Source organism: Camellia sinensis, chromosome 1 (assembly GCF_055761805.1).
Source record: "Camellia sinensis isolate YWXY chromosome 1, ASM5576180v1, whole genome shotgun sequence".
Taxonomy (NCBI): domain Eukaryota; kingdom Viridiplantae; phylum Streptophyta; class Magnoliopsida; order Ericales; family Theaceae; genus Camellia; species Camellia sinensis.
This window is the reverse complement of record NC_138961.1, coordinates 224,463,709-224,484,104: the sequence shown is the minus strand read 5'-3', so window position 1 is coordinate 224,484,104 and position 20,396 is coordinate 224,463,709. Positions and strand designations below refer to the sequence as shown.

The 20,396-nt window shown below is 34.5% G+C and overlaps 1 protein-coding gene across 2 annotated transcripts; it reads left to right on the top strand.

Moving 5' to 3' along the window:
* Positions 1–619: 619 nt before the first annotated feature.
* Positions 620–9,513, top strand: LOC114301811 (BEL1-like homeodomain protein 2). Of its 2 annotated transcripts, none has more exons than XM_028246768.2 (5): positions 620–1,115; positions 1,336–2,766; positions 3,622–4,004; positions 6,297–6,357; positions 8,561–9,513. In XM_028246768.2, exons 2-5 carry the CDS (start codon positions 1,402–1,404, stop codon positions 9,197–9,199), a joined length of 2,448 nt encoding a protein of 815 aa, XP_028102569.2. In that variant the 5' UTR covers positions 620–1,115; positions 1,336–1,401; the 3' UTR covers positions 9,200–9,513. The 2 variants fall into 2 exon arrangements, with proteins under 2 accessions (XP_028102569.2, XP_028102570.2); XM_028246769.2 differs by having other exon boundaries at positions 699–1,115; positions 1,341–2,766.
* The last annotated feature ends 10,883 nt before the right edge of the window (positions 9,514–20,396 follow it).

Sequence of the window (20,396 nt, the reverse complement as noted above, 5' to 3'; positions counted from 1 at the left end):
AAATCTCAAATGCTATCATGTCATTTATCATTCAAAAAATAAAAAATAAAAAAACACAAAATTTGATATGTGAAAATCAATTTTATTATGTGTCTTGCCTATATTACACTAAATTGAAATTTATATTATGAATTTAAATTCAATTATTTAAGTAAATAATATTATGTTTAACATATGAGCATTAACTCATTCTCTTCTTTTTTTTCTCTCTTTTTTCTTTTTTTTTTTTCTTTTTTTTTTTTTTGTGGGTGTGTAGTAACTTGTAATCCACAATAGATCCAAAATACTTTGAATTTTCAACCTCTGTCAAACCCAATAAATCTTCATTACTTTGTGAAACATCAACAGAGGATATTATCCTTTTCAAACTATACATTCTAAGTGGGGTTAATTTTGTCCTTTGACAAGTCTCTTAGCCTCCGTTTGGGTAGTGGATTGGCTTTTTAATTTTTAGATTTTTTAAAATTTTTTTATGAGAGAAGAATGTAATGATTATGGATTGGATGTGATGTTTTCTTTGTTATGGCTAAAATAACCTATTTTATTTTTTGTAACTAAAATAACCAAAAAAACTTGCAAATCCACTCGCCAAACACAGGCTTAATAACCCAGGTCTTCTATCTTCGTCCTTTCATTAAAAATCTCTACAAAATTTTCTTTGTCATATTGGAGACGAAATTAAATAAATATAAAATAATGTTGAGTAGAAGAGGAGGTGTAGAGGAACAATAGCGACCTCTTCTCTTCCCTCCTCTCTCTCTCTCTCTCTTTCTCTCTCTGTTGTTGTGTTCTCTGAGAGGGAGTGAGAGAAAGATACATATATATATATATATATATTGATTCCAAAGCCTCCATATTTTTTTATATTTTGTTGTTTGCTCATTTTTCTTTGCAGAAGGCGATTGCAGAGAACAGTGATCAGTGGAAGGAGCAAGAACAAAGAGAAAAAAAAAGGAGAGAAAGAGAAAGAAAGTGAGAGAAACGACACGGAAAGACAACAGACAGAAGTAGAGAGAGAGAGACATAGAGAAGAATTCAAGAGAGGCTTCAATCCCACAGAAGAGAAAAGGATGTCTGAGAGCTTTACACCCTTTTCCACCCTGCAACTATAAGAGGTATATAATTATGTATGCATACATCAATAAAGCTGGAAAAATAAAAATTTAAAAATAAACAAATCAGAAAGAAAAACCCATTTGATGCCTTCACTTTTTTCTCTTTACTTCCTTTTCTATGTTGCAGTGTTTTGATGAATAACCCAAAATTCTATAACGGGTATTGTTTGTGTTGCTTTGCTTGTGTATATGACCGATCTGAAACTAATAAATTGAACAGTACAGAGAGAAAGGAAGCTGGTTTTGTTGAACTGAAGAGAGAGATGATGAAGAACGAGACACTGATATGGGAATAGCAATACCTCTTCCTCTTCCGTATGTGATTTCTCATTCAAAGGCTTACCATCATCAAATTCAAATCTCAGACAAGCCCAATTCTGCAAATTCTATGTCCCAAGACTACCACCACCACCACCACCACCACCAAGGTATCTTCAGTTTCTCAAATGGGTTCGAGAGAGCCCAACACGAACAGCAACAGCAACAGCAACAGCAACAACAACAACAACAACAACAACAGCAGCAGCACATCGCTCAGCATCAGATCCGCAGGCCGCCGCCATTGGTGGCGATGGAAGAAGACGAATCCGGTGAGCTTCCAGTTTATGAGACCGCCGGTATGCTTTCGGAAATGTTCAATTTTCCACACGGTGGCGCTGGAACGGGCAACGAGCTGTTAGAGAACCAGATATCTCCCAATTATCGCAACACTAGGCCGGCGGCAGCGGAGGGGGTAAGCAGCGGGTGGTACGAAAACAGGATCGGGGGGATAGGCGGTTTGGGACCGCTGAGCGATGATTCGAAGAATCAAAACGTAGTGAATAACCAACATCATCACCATCAGATTTCAAGCATTAATGTCACAGACTCGGCAGCTGCTGCCATGCAGCTTTTTCTGATGAACCCACAACAACCCAAGTCACCTTCACCATCTCCATCTCATCATCCTGCTCCTGCAACATCCTCCACACTTCACATGTTGCTTCCAAATCCAAACCCATCATCATCCACTTCTACTCTACAAGGGTTTCACAGCCACCACCAACACCACCACCAAATTGGTCCTCCTTCCCAATTCACATGGGTTCCTGACAGTGCACATGAAGGAGTTACAACAACTGCTGAAATCGGAGGAGTAGTGGAAAGCCAAGGACTCTCGTTATCGTTATCGTCTTCGTTGCAACACTTGGAGGCGGCGAAAGCTGAGGAATTGAGGATGGGAGATGGTGGGATGCTGTTTTTTAATCAGGTAGGAAGTGGGTCTGCTTCAGCTGCTCAGTTTCCGTACAGGAATTTGGGTGGTCATCACCAGGCGCCACTGCATTTGCAAGGCGGAGGAGTGGATCAAAACCATCAGGTTCATGTTGGGTTTGGGTCTTCTTCATTAGGTGTGGTCAATGTGTTGAGGAATTCAAAATATGTTAAGGCTGCTCAAGAATTGTTGGAAGAATTTTGTTGTGTTGGGAGGGGTCAATTCAAGAAGAGCAAACTTGGAAGACATAATAACACAAACCCTAATCCTAATCCAAGTAATAGCGCCGCCGGTGGTGGTGGTTCTTCATCTTCCTCAAAGGATCTCCCTCCTTTGTCAGCAGCTGATAGGATTGAGCACCAGAGAAGAAAGGTCAAACTATTATCCATGCTTGATGAGGCATGTATTCTCTCTCTCTCTCTCTCTCTCTCTCTCTCTCTCTCTCTCTCTCTCTCTCTCTTTAAAATCCCGGGAAAATTCCGGCATGTTTGTCGGAAAATTTTATATTCATGTATTTGTATAGGAAAAAGCCGGCCGGTGAAATGGGTTCTTTAGAAATTAGATTGTATTGGTCGAGTTTGATTACATAATTTTTTATTTTATTTTATTTTTTTTTTAAATATCTATATATTTTTATATCACTGATTCACTTGGTGGGGATATTTTTATATATCTAGATGTACATTGGGTCTTCGTTTGGTGAAAACTTGAGAGAAGACTACTATTTAGGGGCATGTATGTGTCAAGTGTCAAGTTAAGAAGGGACGTTACTTTTGATTGAGAAAGATGGCCAATAAGCTAACAACAGTTACATATGAGCAGCCATAGACATATATAGGTAGTAGTTGGAAATGGCGGGTGTTCTCATCACTTCCATACCCAATCTTGGTAAAAATTGCATACAAAACCCATATTTCATTTGATTATATATATACACACATATGTATATCAATATCACAGTTGACCTGCGGGTGATTTGTTTTTCTTTTCTTTTTTTCGCTTTGTCATTGTTTATATCTATGTTCGCCGTATTGGGAAAAGAAAACAAGTAAAGAAACATAACGATATTCTTTGCTCCCATCAACAATCACTTCACACTGTACCTGGGTTTGATCCACACATTTATTTGGGTCTTCATTGATTATATTTTTTTTTTTTGACATCATTAGTCTTTTTTTATTATTATTATTATTATATTAAACTCCATAATTGACTTTTATGGGGTTTTTTTGGGGGGGAATATGGGTTTTGTAGGTGGACAGAAGGTATAACCATTACTGTGAACAAATGCAAATGGTAGTGAACTCATTTGACTTGGTGATGGGGTTCGGATCAGCAGTCCCATACACGGCCCTTGCCCAGAAAGCGATGTCGCGACACTTCCGGTGTCTGAAGGATGCCATAGCAGCACAATTGAAGCAGAGTTGTGAATTGTTGGGAGAGAAAGACGCAGGGACATCGGGAGTGACTAAAGGAGAGACACCGAGGCTGAGACTGCTAGAGCAAAGCTTGAGACAACAAAGAGCGTTCCACCAAATGGGTATGATGGAACAAGAAGCCTGGAGGCCCCAAAGGGGTCTGCCTGAACGCTCAGTTAACATTTTGAGAGCTTGGCTTTTTGAGCATTTCCTCCACCCGTACGTCTCACCTTTCCCTCTCCTCTCTCTCTCCTTTCTATTTATTACTCTCCAATCATAATCAACATTAGTTCAAAAAAAAATAAATCATAATCAACATTAATGTTAGCATAATCCCATTTTCTCACTATATTTTATCTATCATTCAATTTGTCAACATATAAGTTTATACCTCATAGGCGTGTTTTGAAAATTAAGTTAAAAATCAATTCATAGTTTTTTTTTTTTTTCTTCGTTTTTTTTGAAAAAACATCTAAACAAATTATAAAAAAAATAATATAACTTAAAAAATTCAAAAAATCAAAAAATTAATTTATAATCTAGATACCAAAATAGGCCATAATATCACTCTTCAACTTGAAAAAAAAAATATACAAAATGGGCAGTTCTAGTACATCTTTAATAAAAAAGAACATATATAATAATGAGACTATTTGTTTATTAATTAAGCACAAATCTAGTACACTGCTTTTTATCTTTTCACTTTTAGTGATTATAAGCGTTTAAAGGAACAGCAGGAATGCAGTGTCCTTGAATGTTTGTCTCGTCAGGTAAAAAAAGCTGAAAAAAGCCTCTCCTCATTTTGTTTCAATGTTTTTTTTTTTCTTTTCGTCCCTCATGTCAAGAACAACCATAACAGCCGATTAGCTCCCTCCCTGACCCTTTTCATTAGTCCATAAAAAGAATCCCCGTTATACTTTGTTTTCAACGTACATACCATACCACCTAACCCCTCTGTCTCTCTTTATATACGTATCTTTATTTTTATTTTTATTAATAATGTGTTTAATTCTTAAATTTAAAAAGAAATTTGAAAATGAAAAGAAAGAAAATAGATGAAATATGTGTAAAATATAATTACATTTCATACAATTTTTTTTGCTTTCCTTTCTAAATCCCTTCCAACATCTATGAACCAAACAGCCTAACAGTTTATTTAGAAAGTGAGTTTTTAGATTTTTAATATGTTTGAAAAAATATTTTAGTTTTTATAAAATAAAATAAAAAATGTGTAAAATGTAATGTGAATGGAAAGAAAATTTTGATTTTGTAGAATAAATGAGAATAAATCTTTTTGACTTTTTGTATAAGTTGAAAACTTTTTAATTTTTTGATTAAAATAAATACTTTCTAAATGGACCCTAAATTCACATCGTATTAGAATACAATTATTAAAATTAAACTGTACTGGGCTTATTTTTTAATCTTATTGTTTTGTGAACCATATTTTGAAAACATTGAATATAGATTTGAGTAGTAGTTTGATAAGATTATTTCATTGAAATCATGTTTTTAAAATTCAAAAGAACTTGCACTTAGAAAATAAATTTTTAAAGAATTTATTTTGATTATAAAAATAAAAAATAAAAAAACTATCTATTTATATAGTATGAGAAATATTATAAGGTCATTCATTTTGTATCATTTTTTGATATCACCTATTACATGAATATTAAGAATTCATTATTTAGAAAATCATTTTAAAAAATAAAAAATATATATTTTACCATATATCTCAATAATATAAAAAATCATACTAATGATAGTCCAATAAACTATCATCAAAAGATACAAAATGATAGTCTAATAAATATTTTAGATTCTCCTAACACTTTTTACACATTTAAAAATAACTTTACATACTTTTACACATTTCAACAAATTTTTTACACATTTACTTATGTTATGACAAACAAAGAATTGTTATTAACACGTTCCTAATATAAAACAGTAATTTCAACAACTCAGATAAATAAATCAAAAAAGAACCCAGAAATTTTAATCAAAGGTTGAAATATACTTATAGTTGAGTCCCACAATAACAACTTCAAATATATGGTCATTGATTACAAAATAAAAAAATAATAAAGACTTACATTTTCAAACTCACAAATTCACACACAACAGTAACATGATAAGATATATCATTGGGATATAACATCCAAAAAGTTAACGTCCATCATATTAATTATAAAACCTTTGATGGGTGGACGATTGATTTTCTGATTTATTATATAAGTTACTGGACTTTTTGAATATTAAAAATGATAAAAGGATGAGTGATATATGTTAGAGAAGAGCGGGTCTAGTTGTCATCTATAGTTCAGCTTTTTTGAACATCGTCTATTCAGCTGGTGCTGCTGATGATGCATGCATGTTCAGCAGCAGCAGCAGCAGCAGCTGCTTTCTTAGATATTGACGCCCATGATTTGGGTAACTAGCAAGGACCCTTTGAGGAGAGCTTTCATGTCATTTTCATCTTCATATTTTTATTTTTATTTTATCACTCAGGTACCCCAGCGATGCAGATAAGCATCTCTTGGCACGTCAGACTGGCCTCTCCAGAAACCAGGTATTTTCCTCTCCTCTCTTACATCCCTCTCTTACCCATCATACCCATACCATTACATTCATATATACAGTCACTAATCTATATCTATATCGGTATCTATGGGGGTGTTTGGTAAGAAAAAAAATAGCTTAGTTTAGGCTAAAATTTACAAAAAGACAAAATAGGCTAAAATAATTAATAAGACAAAATATCACATCAAACCCATAATCATTTCACTTTTTTTCTCACAAACATCACATCCAACTACAAAAAAATTCAATCATCTTCTCAAACACAAAAATTTTAACCTATTAAAATAACCAAAAACTAAAATAACCTATTAAAATAGCAACTTTCCAAACAAAGCCTATATATATGGTAGTACAAACCAAAGAGCTATTACAGTTAGAGAGTGAATTCAGCCTTTTTTTTTTTTTTTTTTTTTGGGTGCTGTGAGCTTGTTCTTTGAGAAAAACGAACAGTGATGATTAATCAGAGAAAGTGATAATAGAGTTAGTAAGTAAGTACTGTTGGAATTGCATGGTTTTGGGTTTTTATTTCTCTCTTCACTCGTGGATTTTCTCTTTTTTCTCTTAGACAAACTGCCAAATCCATTTTTTTGTTTTTCCTTTTTTTTGTGTGTGTGTGTGTGTGTGTTTTCTTATGCTTTTTGTTTATTTGTATTCTTTATAACCAACACATATATCCGGGAAACAGTGAAGAAACTCTGGGGATAATAGCCGCAGCGACAGATACGGAATAGAATGAGAAATATGAATTGTTTTCCCCCTGTCTCTCTATCCAACAAATGACAAATACTAAATGCAAGATGTCCCTCACCAATAAAATATAACAAACAAAAACAATATGAAAATGTTTAAGAATTTAAAAATCAATACCAAAATCAAACATAACTTTCTCATATACAATACTATTAACTTCTAATTTGATTTCGTCATAAAGTATATTTTATTCTTTGAGTAATTTCTCTTTTTTTTCCTAAATGAAAAGTAATAAAACTTGAGACTCACTCAATTACCTGTAGAGAAAAGAAAATACAATAAGAAATATAATGTAAGATCATATGTAACATTTTTATTCCTGTTTTGTTTCTTACCCATTGAACTTTGGTTCAACACAACTTTTTCTGTCGCTTTATAACAATACAAGAAGAAAAATGAGAGCCAATGTGTCATATCAAAGTTATTGTAACCATAATCTTCATAATTAATAGCAGTTGGTTGTAGCATAATATTAAAAGGGTTTCTTAACAAATGCTCAGATCACTATGACATTCCTTAACAAAAATTTTAGTAAAAAATTATGAGAAGAGCCAAAAATTTGCAAAATGCTATAGGGCAAAGAGAAATTAAAAAATCCAAAAAACATTAGTTGAATAACATATATTTAAAAATTATAAATTTATGTATGATTATATTTTTTTTATAATTTGATGTGACACACTAACTATAATCATTACAATAAATTTAATGTCAATGTCATTATTGTCTAATATAAATCTGGCCCGGTGTACATTTTTTAGGTGTTTTTTTGGATATTTTTTTGAATATGTATTATTATTATTATTATTTTACCTATGATAAATTGTGGGTGGGCGATGAAAGTGTCTTTTCACCGAAAGACTTTTTTTTTCATGAACCAAAAGGACTCAATAATTAAGAAATTATACAGAGATGGAGGACAATTTGAACAAATTTTTTTTAAAATTATGAGCCACTATTGTGTATGTTTTTATTTGAAATTACAAACACAAATTCATCCCATCATTTTGTATGAGAATTATGTACGAAAATTCTATTGATATAGCATTACCAAAAAAATAATTGAGAGGGAAAAAGCTGGGGGGGAAGAGAAAAGATAGGAATCATGAAAAAATTTTCATGAAATTGGTCATGAAAAATTTATGACCCTTGGATTACCTTGATTAGTGTGTAGTGTTTATTTTAAGTGTAATCCAAAGATCATAAATCTTTCATGATCATTTTTATGAAAGTTTTTTCATGATACCTAGCATTGCTCTAAAATCTCTTCCCAATTGTTGCATGTAATTAATGTATATCATTCAAACAGTCCAATTAATTATTCCTCTACATTGATCTGTCTGGTAAAATAAATGTTTGGTCCCCCTCCCCCAATTCAATTAAATACCAATCTCATCTCCATCTTAGCAATAATGTTCTAACGTTTGTGTTTTAAATTTCAGGTCTCAAACTGGTTCATTAATGCCAGGGTCCGATTGTGGAAACCCATGGTGGAAGAGATGTACCAACAAGAGAGCAAAGAAGAAGAAGAAGAAGAAGATGACGCGGATCCTGATCCTGATCCTGATCATAATAATAATAATGATACTGATGAGCGAGAAACAATTAGGCAGCAAAACAGTGCCCTTGCACAAACACCAATGCCTACTACTACCACAACAACAGTCACAAGAGCTGTTAACTCTGTTGCCACTGCACCCCCATCATCATCATCAACTACAACAACAACAACAACAACAACAACAGGCAAAAGATCCCAAATCAATGCACTTGATAACGACCCTTCACTCATGGCAATCAATGCCCAATATTTCTCGGAAAACCAAGCACACCGCCCCACCACCACCGTCTCCACGGCCACCACTATTCATGACTCCAACACGTGTCGCTACGGCAATTATGGAACCATCGCCACTGCCACTGCCGCTACCGCTACCGGGAATCCTGATATTGGAATTGGATCGACACTAATCAGATTTGGGACCACGACGGGTGATGTGTCGCTCACTCTAGGACTTCGGCATGCCGGGAACGTGCCGGAGAAGAGTCCTTTCTCGGTTAGGGATTTTGGGTCATGTTGAAATTTTATATATATATATACACAAAGTACCTTGATGAAAACAAATTTTATATATATATTTGGTTTTGGTCCCTCTCATGATTCTCAGGACTTATGTTAGTCATTTTCTTTTTTGTTGTTTGATTCTATTAAGAAAGAAAACAAATTTACATCATGGGAAAAGTAGGGATTTACGTTAGGTGGGTAGCTCTGTATGAGGTCTATTGTAATTGTATAGTACACTGTTTTTTTGGCTTCCTATATATGTACTTCGTTAAGGTTTTGTACTTAATTATCTCTTAAATAATTTATGAAATGTCGGCTTTAGTAAGAAAAGTTTGGGGACTACAGCTTCATGCCAAATTTTGAGAATTAATTTATTCAGGAGTAGTAAAACGTAGTTTGACATTCAATTACTATATCATAAATTTCATATCTTAAAATAATCTAAATCATATGATGATGTTTTGAAATATAATAATACTATATGTACCAATTAGTGTACTAACTAGTGTACTAATTGATAATATGACATAGTTTAAAAGATTTTTAATATTTATAATGTGATTAATAAGTAGAATCAATAATAATGTCATAATTAATATTAATACACTAATTAATATATTAATTAATACATGTACCACCACCATTTAAAATATATTTTTGCATATGTAATTTTGCTCATGGGAGGGGGACCTTTGCACTTACTCTTCTTAATGGGCAATAAAGTATTGTGCTTTTAATACTCGCTTGTTTCAATTTGTGTAATTATTATATTTTAATTTAAATTTAAATTTTTTTTTTTATCATTACCGACCTACTTAAATTTTAAAATATGTTTATAATATTTTATCAAGAGTAGTTTTAGAAGTCTAATAAAATTTAATATTTCAAAATAAAAAGTAGACAAATATTTTGAAACTAATTACACTGCAATATATAAGAGTTTTAGAGGTTAAGTTTTTTTGTCTCTAAAAATATAAATTTTGTTGCAAAATCCATTTAGCGACTAATTTTAATTGTCACGAGGAATTGCTAAAAAGACGTCCCGAAAAATAAAATAAAAAAAAGGAGCTTCTAGAGACAAAATTTTGAAAATATCGCTAATAAATGTATTTTTAAAGACAAAATAATTTGATCTCAAAAAGATTTATTTTTTGAGACACTTTCAGTTTTAAAAGGTTAATAATTCATCAATAAATGTCTAATTTTACAGCTAAAAATAAAATAATAACACTTTTGACAATAAAAATATTTTGTTCCTAAATTTTTGTTTTTAAAATTTTAATTTCTTGTAGTGTCCCAATGGATAGGTGGATAAATAAAATGAGAAGATTGGAATATGTTATAGATATAGGTGTGTTGTTGTCATTGTTGAAATTCGGAAAAACCCTAGAATGGACAAATGTTTATCCAATTTTACCATCAGAGGATTGAGTAGTGAAAGATGAGAGAGAGTGATATGTGTACCCTATGCCGTCAAATGGAGGAAACCACAAAACAGGTGGTGAACTTTATTTGTGATTCAAGATCAGGGGGTTTGTTTGGTGGTTGTGTTTTCTCTCTTCAGTTGCATAAAGTCAAATACTGTAGATAGATAATATTAGTTGGACATACAGACAAGTGTCACCATTAATAAGATATATAATATACTAGCAAAAGATATTTTTACATCATATCTTTTTTTATTATTATTAGTAAAGGAAAAATTTTATTAAAAAATATGAAAATAAAGATGTAGGAAGATGCAAACTATCGAGAGAGATTCGGATAGTACAAAATACTCTTATTGTTGCAACTCGCAAATATACAATTAACCTCTCGACCTCACGATTAAAAAAAAAAAAAAAAAATCATGAGATTTGCACCTTGCTCCTATGAAAGGCCTCCACTTGTTAATTCATTTATATTGACGCTATGAAGCTTTGGTTTTGCCTATCTTTTTCATGATAAATGACAAAAGAAAGTATTGTCCTACATCTCGTGTATTGAGAATATATAATATAAATAATAATAAATATTAATAATTTATTTTTATTTTTTTAACGAGTTGATGATCAATAATTTAACATGATAACAAACTAACCAATAAATATTTTTAGCCAACTTAAATAATATAATAAAATTATCTCTATTTCTAAACGTTTATATTTTTAGATTAATGTTGGTTAACAATTTAATAGTTTGGTTGTTTTTTTTTTTTTTTATTTTATCACACAGAACTTGGTTCAGCAAATTGTTTCCGAAAATTATTTTGAGAAATTGCTTTTTAAAACAATCCACTTCGTGTGAAATGCTAAAATTTGTTTTCAAATTCTCAAATAAAAAGGATGTTTATTTTTAAATTTTCCATTATTTTTATTTGTGAAAACATGAAAAATGAAAACAAAAGGCATCTTGGAGGTTATGCAATAATGTACATGCACCCATTCTGCAACAATTGTTAGCACTCAAAAGTTGCAAGCTTAACCTTCAACATCATCAAATCAACAAAAGATAAGAAATAAGAAAAGAAAATATGTGCACTATCTTCTCTCCTCTCTTGCTTGTATAGCAGATGAGGTAGTAGGTTAGTTACCTGATAACTGATGCCAAGACAAGACAGTTCCTTAAAATCCAAAACAATTGTATGCAAAGCAACAACTACCTTTTACCATCTATATATATGTTGCTTTCTAATTCAGACATAACAAATAATTAACCAACCACACTAACCGAATGCTACTGGTTGATTTACTAAGTTGTTGTGCTGCTACAATCAGTTCATGTTCCTTTTGAATATGATATATATGTATGGTTCAGGACCTGTCAAATTGTTATTGAGCTTTCATAGAACAAAATACCTATTTAGCTGATTCATTTTGTTTTCTAGTTTACGTAAAAATGAGTAATTGAAAAATATATAACTATTAGTACATTACTAACCATTTTCAGAAGCATTTTTTATTTGTATTTAGTATTTGCTAACAAGAAAGTATAATGTCATGTGTTTAGATCTTGAATTTGTAAAAGAATTTGCACAAAAAATGGAGAAGGAAACTTTCAACACCAAAAATAAATAAATAAATAAAATAGAAAATTAACTTCAAATTTTTAATTAAGAGCTCCACATCAAAATTATGACATTATATTTCGAGATTATTAAATAATTATCTCAATATATATTTATATATAATCAATATGTTGTTATGTGGAATTAATGGCATTCTCAACTACCAAGCAAATATCGCTGTCAAATGCATTCCATTCTGATCTATGGGTCTAGGTTTAGTAGCGAAATATAACTAAACCCTTAATTTCATGATTAAGGAATAACAATCCTCCAAATAATTAAGACATGTTAATAAATAAATTCAAAAATTCTTCTGTCAGGGCCTCTTCTTGTGGGGTCCGTTGACGTCCAATGAAATACCACCATTCGAACTCAAGATTCGTCGAGGAAAATGCATGCACAATGTGGTGTAAGTGAACCAATACTTAGGGTTGGAGATGGAGAGTGGTGTACGGTTTTGTTTATATACAAGATATGTTTTTTTGATTAGCAAAGAAAAGAATTTTATTGATGAAAAAAACTATTACATCAATAAAGAAAAAAAATGATGAGTGCAAAAGCATGCAGCAACCCATCAAGAGTTGGTGAGGAACCAATCACAAACACTCAAAACAACTTCACCTAAATAAAGGTTAACTAAGCCTAAAACATAACACCGGCAAATCAAACCAGTGAAGGGCTAAAATAACAGCAGCATGGTCTGATTCAGAACAACCACATTCAGCACAACCTACCATACAGAATTGATAGCAGCAGAATGAAACACACCATCCACAAGATAGCAGGCAAAGACTGGGGATCACAGATGCAAGTCTGAAACTTAGGCCAGATCACCTTCAAGCAGAACTATACCAAATACTTGAAATTTAGCCCAGATCACCACAAGCAGAACTGATAACATCAGAATGAAAGCCCAGATCACCCACATAAGACAGAAGCAGACACCCTAAACCAGACCACCACCTAAACAGTATCTAATTTGTGAGAAGTTATAGAAGAAATCATAAATCGAGAATTGAGACTCCTTGAATGCAGCCTTTAACCAGATAGCAAGTTTGGTGATTATAAGCTCCTGCAGCTCTAGCATCTTAGGCTGAGATCCATCAAAAAGGCATTCATTTCTGTGTTTCCAAATGGACCAAAGAGCCACTAATGGTATGCCTTGCCAAATTCTCCTTTCGTTTTTATTACAACAGTGCCCTGCCCACCATTGTAGCAAGCCTTCGATGGATCTTGGTACCACCCAGACAGCCTCCCACCACTGAAGTAGACCAGACCATATCCTCTACACCAAAGGAAAAAAAAGTAGTACATGTTCAATTGTTTCCTGCTGAGTTTTACAAAAGATGCACATGGTGGATGCAGATAAATTTAAAATACCAACCCGATTCAAGAACACTGATGTTTTGTGTGATACCCCTATCTCGTAATATGCTGATTGGTACTTAATTTGAGTATGATTATGTGTTTAGCATGATTTTATGTGCCATTATGTGAATGTTTGTGATTTTGAAGTCTTATCTGTTCACCGTAGGAATACCTGTCTGAATAATCTGTTTTGGAAATCAAATTGAGGGCCTTATCGGCCACAGAACCCGAAATTGATTACGCCATCGTGATTGGCATAATTTTAGAGCCTACGGTGAAATTTAATTAGAAATTGATTCGGGTTAGATTAAATCGATTAAATTGATAAATAATGCCAAATTACTTTATTATTATTATTATATTGTGAGTGGGGATTTATGTAAAGGCATGTTACACTCAATTCCCTTCCTTTAACTTCATTTGGGCTGATCAACTCTCTAGAGAGAGGCAAGGCCGGCTGTTAGAGTGAGAGATGAGAGAATTGTGCAAATTTGGCCTAAAGCTTGGGAATCTTGGAGATTTAGCTCAAGAATTGACTAGAGCCTAGGAGATCAAAGCTTCTAGGTGAGTAATTCTTGGAGTATAGTTTGTTATTTTGTGTGTTCAAGCTAATTTGGTGATCAAGAGTAAGGTTAAAATGGAATTGGGTTGCATTTGTTGAATTGAAGCTTAATATGTGCATGCATGTAGGAAATCACCTTGATATTGCATGTTTGAGCACAAATGTGTATAATCCATGTGAAATGTTAAAGGAAACTCATGTCTTGATCACCATTTGTGTTACCTAAGTTGAGAGTGTGGCTAATTCATCACATGCATGTACAATTTGAGAAGATATGAGCTTGGATGCATGAGTTTGTTATGTTGGTGTTGAGTTTGACATATTTTGGGACATGCATGTAGATAAATCAAGAAATTGAGCTCTATAATGCTATAATCTTGCATTAGTACCAAGTTGATATGATTATATTGAGATTTGAGCCATTGCGAGCAAGTATTGTGGCTTGAAATCCGAATTGGAGCTCCAGAACACATTCTAGGTTTTCCAGAATTTTGAATTCCGCTCGAGCGGGAAATACGTGCTCCCAGTATTTCTTTCTGCAAACCTTGATGTCCGCTCGAGCGAGTAAGTCCACGCTCGAGCGGGGAACCATGTAGGATGGATTTCCGCTCGAGCGTCTGAGGTCATACTCGAGCGTAAAAATGATACATCCAGAACTTTTTGCAGACATGGCTTACGCTCGAGCGGGGAATTTCACGCTCGAGCGGAGAGCCATGTAAAGAGGCCTTCTGCTCGAGCGCCGGATTGAACGCTCGAGCGTAAATTTCCCATATCCAGTACTTTTGCAGGCCTCAGGGGTTCGCTCGAGCGGGGATCCTGTTTTCTGGAATTTTGTTCATGCATTCTGTGATTCGTTTTCTGTTCTCTTTCACTTGTAAGCACTCTTAGGCATATGTTAAGCATTGTAAATGAGTTAATGAGATAAGAACAAAGCCTAAAGAAGAATATGTGAATTAAGGAACGGATTGAATTGTTAGTGACCCTTTTATGTTCATGAAATATGTAGGGTCAAGCTCCAGGGCAAATCCACAAGCCGATCACTGTGAGTAATATCAATATTTGAAAGCTTGTCAATGTCCAATTGTTATTCCCTTATAAACTTTATGAATTGTTAATTGGGATTGTGGACAAAAGTCTGACATGAATATATGAATGGACCGAAGGTCGTTTTGATATAAATGAACGGACCGAAGGTCGTTTTGACCTATATGAATGGACCAAAGGTCGTTCTGACATGAATGAGCGGGCCGAAGGCCGTTTTGACACGAATGTATGGGCCAAAGGCCGTTTTGACATAAATGAATGGACCAAAGGCCATTTTGACAGAAATGAATGGGCCGAAGGCCGTTTTGACATAAATGAGTGGGCCGAAGGCCATTTTGACAAGAATGAAAACCTGAATGGGCCAAAGGCCAGTATGTTGGAACTACAGTCACTTGATCTAAATTTTGTATAGCTATATATATATATATATATGTGTGTTAAGTAGAAATGTGAATTGGGCCCAATGCTGTTTGGAACATGTTATTCTACATTGTTATGTAATTTCTGTATTTGATATTATTCACTAGGCTGTTGCTCACGCTCATTCATGTGTTTGTAGGTGAGCCAAGAGAAATCCAAACCCAGCCCCAGTGAAGTCTGCCAGAAACAACATGAGTTTTGGAGAGTCAGCCTTGTGTCTCACGCACGAGACCCATCCTTGCCATTTTGCTATGTATTTATATTTTGTCTTGTTGGCTGGGACTTTATGGATATCTGTATATAGTTTTGATATGGGTTGACTCAGTTTGGATGATCCTGTCTGTAAAGGATTTTATGGTACTGCATTTTGTCTTGGGTTATTAACATATATGTGTATAGTTCGTTTGATGTGCATAGCTCTATGGACAAAGTTTTAAATTTTTGCTTCCGTTTGGCCCCTTTACTCTGATGAGTTATGTCTGTTTTGGTTTGAGGCCGTAGGTAATCTCAGGATTACTGGCCGGTTATGTCCTTAACCTATGGGAGCGGATTCGGGTCATGACATTTTGACCCTACGCTTCCATGCGAGCCAACCAAAGAATTGCACTTTGGGTGGAATATATTTGATCCACACCAATTTACTTGTGCTAACATTACAACCAAAATTAAGATTAGTATGATTGTAAAAAACAGATTGTAAAAAACAGAGGCAAGAGACTGGCCTGGCTTTGCTGCTAACCACACAGCACTATCTTGGACCTCCAGATTTAATTCAGGTGTAATTGATAAGGTGCCAATGAGTCTGGGTAATTCCTCATTTTCCCAGTCAAATAGGAGCCTCCTAAAATTGAGAATCTAGTTTCCAGAAGAGTTTGAGAGATCCACAAAGTTCTTGAGATATCCCTCATTATCAGAGGACAAACGGAAAAGCCTTGGGAAGTCATCTTTGAGACAGATATTTGCACACCATCTATCATGCCAGGATCTGATTCTGCATCCATTGGCCACTCTTAATTGCAGGTTATTAACATAATATTGTAGGAGAGAGTCCTTCTGTTCCATTGCTCCTATTATGTCACTCCAAAGTTTGGAACAATTGGTGCTTGAGGTCAGATATAGAAGCCAGTGCCCTTCCTGAAGTTTGTACTTGCTACATATGACTCTCTTCTATAATGTGTTATGTTCATAGGCGAACTTCCATCACCACTTGAGAAGTAAACACACATTCACATCTCTAATTCTTCTAATACCCAGCCCACCTTAATTGATGCTCTTGGTAACCTCTGACCATTTCACTAAGTGTATTTTCCTCTTCGAATATGGGCCACCCCATAAGAAGAAAGCTTGAATTTTGCCTATCTCTCTAGCTATTCCTTCAGGCAACCTGAACAGAGACAAGAAGAATATTAGTAGACTTGACAAAACAGCTTTCACCAAGGTCAACCTTCCTGCAAAGGATAGAAACCTCATTTTCCAACCAGCAAGCCTCATTTTGAACTTTTCAATGACAAGCTGCCAAGTCTTCTTTCTCTTGGGACTAGCACCCAGTGGTAAACCCAAGTACTTAAGAGGTAGTTTATCAGTCTTGAAAATCAGCAAAGAAGCAAAATCCTTAAGAGTAGAGATAAAAATATTAAACCCACAAACCACACTTTTATAGTAGTTGATTTTAAGCCCTGATGCTAATTCGAAACATCTAAGAATCCTTTTCAAGCTAAGAACTTCTGACAGATCCGCCTCACAGAATAATAAAGAATCATCTGCAAATTGGAGATGAGAGAACTGAACATGGTTGTTTCCAATGATTACCCCTTTCAACAATCTCGAGTCCCTAGCTCTCTGGAGGAGTATATTTAGTGCTTCTGCAACTAAATTGAATAGGAATGGCGATAAGGGGTCACCTTGCCTAAGACCTTTCTAAGGAATAAACTCCTTGGTTAGTGAACCATTAACAAGTATAGAAATCCTTGAAGATGTAAACACATTCCTTGATCCAAGAGATCCATTTGGAGCCAAACCCAAAATTTGTAAGCATGGAGTAAAGGAACCCCCAATTGATGGAGTCAAAAGCCATTTCAAAATCTAGTTTGAGTAACAGTCATGCTTTCTTAGATTTGTGCCATCCATCCACAGCCTCATTGGCTATCAAAACTCTATCAAGAATACTCCTACCACCCAAGAAAGCTGATTGTATATCACCAATTACAAGAGGCATAACTTTTTTAAGTCTAGTTGCAAGAACTTTAGAAAGTATTTTGTACACTAAACTAACCAGGCTAATATGTCTAAAATCCTTTAGGTTGACAGCCTTTTCCTTCTTAGGTATGAGAGTGATGAATGCACTATTTAAACCAGAGGCCAATCTGCCATTGATATGGAATTCTTTCATAAAGTTAAGCACCTCACCTTTAATCACTTTTCATTGCTTCTGAAAGCACATGAAATTAAATCCATCTGGCCTTGGGGCTTTATTTCCATTGCAGTCTCTTATTGCTGCCCAGACCTCCTCCTCAGTAAACTCTGCTTCAAGCATGTGAAATGAATCACTGAGCCTTATCCTCTTGAACTCACCAGCAAGTACTGGCCTATTCACCAAATCCTCTTTAAAATGATTGGAAAAATAGGTCCACACCTCATTTCTAACCTGGTTTAGCTCCTCAAATACTACCTCCTCAACTGTGATGAAGTGGAGAGTGTTTCTATTCTGCCTGCTGCTAGTCATGACATGGAAGAATCCAGTGTTCCTATCACCTTTCAAACTCAAGTCCAGCCTTGATTTTTGTAACCATTCCTATTCTATCTTCCTGCTCAACCTCCACACTCCAGACCTTTTCTCTCTTTGCAGCTTCAATTCTTCCTCAACCAAAGGCCTGGTTTTAGCTACCAGATCAAGATCATGTAAATCAGATTCAGAGTCTTGCAATTGGGATGCAACATTTCCATATATATGTCTATTCCATTGTTTTAATGCCAACTTAAGGGCATGCAATTTCCTTTGCAGAATGTAGCCAGCAGTCCCAAAAACCTGTGATTCCTTCTAAGTTTTCTCCACTAAAAGGGCAAGGGTAGAATGTAATAACTAGGCATTGAAAAACTTAAAAAGTCTAGTCCTCCAATCCCTCTCATCCTCCATGAGGGCAATTGGGCAGTGGTCAGATACAGTTCTAGGGAGGCCCCATAATTTGAATTTAAACCTCTCTATCCACTCAGGGCTAATAAGGAATCTGTCTATTCTACTCCATTTGTTTTCATCAAAAGCATTACACCAAGTGTATTTCCTGCCTAACATTTGCACATCTATCACCTCACATCTGTCTATGAAATCATTGAATTCTTGCATGTCTCGATCCCTTCTTGATGATCCTACTATTTTCTCTAAGTGCCTAATCTCATTGAAGTCTCTACCAAGACACCAGGGTTGTGGGAAGGAGTGTTTGAGATGTAACAATGTCTCTCATAGCTTCCCTCTCCTTGTAACATCATTTGGAGCATATATATTAACAATTACACAATCAAAAGAGTTCAGTAATTTACCTGAGAAGAGGATGAAGTTTCTATTGTTGCAGCACTGTGAGAGCTGAAATACTGCTAGATCCCAAAGACAAAGTAGCCCACCTACCAACCCTGCTGGATCTACAGCCATGAGCTCCAAACTATCCCTAGGCCAAACACTCTTCACCATTGCACTGGTCAAGTTAGATCTTTTGGTTTCTTGGAACAATGCCACATCAATTTTCTTATCCAGCAAAAGTTTCCTGATCTTTCTCTTCTTTTCAGGTCTACCCATTCCTCTTATATTCCAACTTAGTGTCTTCATAAGAACAGAAATGACACTGATTTCACCTCTATGGAACTTTTTACTCCGCAATGCCATTTGCACTGTCCAACCTCTCCTTGTCGTTCACCTCCATGAGTGTTAGTTGTCTGATTACCTCAGATTTCTACCCTTTCACTACAAGAAAATGCAGAATTGGCGACTAAAATAAGTATTTTCATCGCTGAAAGTAGTACAAATGGCGACTAAAATCAGTTTAGTCGCCAAACTTGAGCACTTTTGCCGACTAAAGCACTTTAGTCGCCGAATATAGGGCTTTTAGCGACTAAAAGTCAGTTTAGTCGCTGAATATAGGAGTTTTAGCGACTGAAAAAATTTTAGTAGCTAAAAGGCACGATTTTTGGCGACTAAAAGCATTTAGTAGCCAAAACTATAGCTTTTGGCGACTAAAAAATACTTTAGTCGCCGAATATAGGTGTTTTACCGACAAACAAATTTTTTGTAGCCAAAAGTAAAGGTTTTTGGCTACTAAAAAAAATTTAGTAGCTAAAAGTGGACAAATGGCGACTAAAACTGAGTTTAGTCGGCAAAAGTGGAGCTTTTGGCGACTAAAAATTAGTTTAGTCGCCGAAAGTTGTTTTTTTGGGCGGAAATTAATGTATTTAGCGACAAAACAGCATTTAGTAGCCAAAAAGCATAGAATTGGCAACTAAAATTCATATTTAGTCGCCAAAAGTGCTCCTCTATTTTTTTTTAGTAAATACTTTATTTTTTTCGTAAAATATATTAAATAAAAATAATTATTTATATATATATTGTTTTCTATTAATATCGGTCAATATATTATATAAATAATATATGTTGCATTTATATTTATGTGATGTTCTTGTGGCGTAGCGGGGAGAGTGTTGGTAAAGGTTTACAGAGGCTGGGACGTTAGTGGTTCGAAACCTAGGAGTAGTAAAGGCTGAATTTTTTTTTTTCGGAAAAATGCTTTC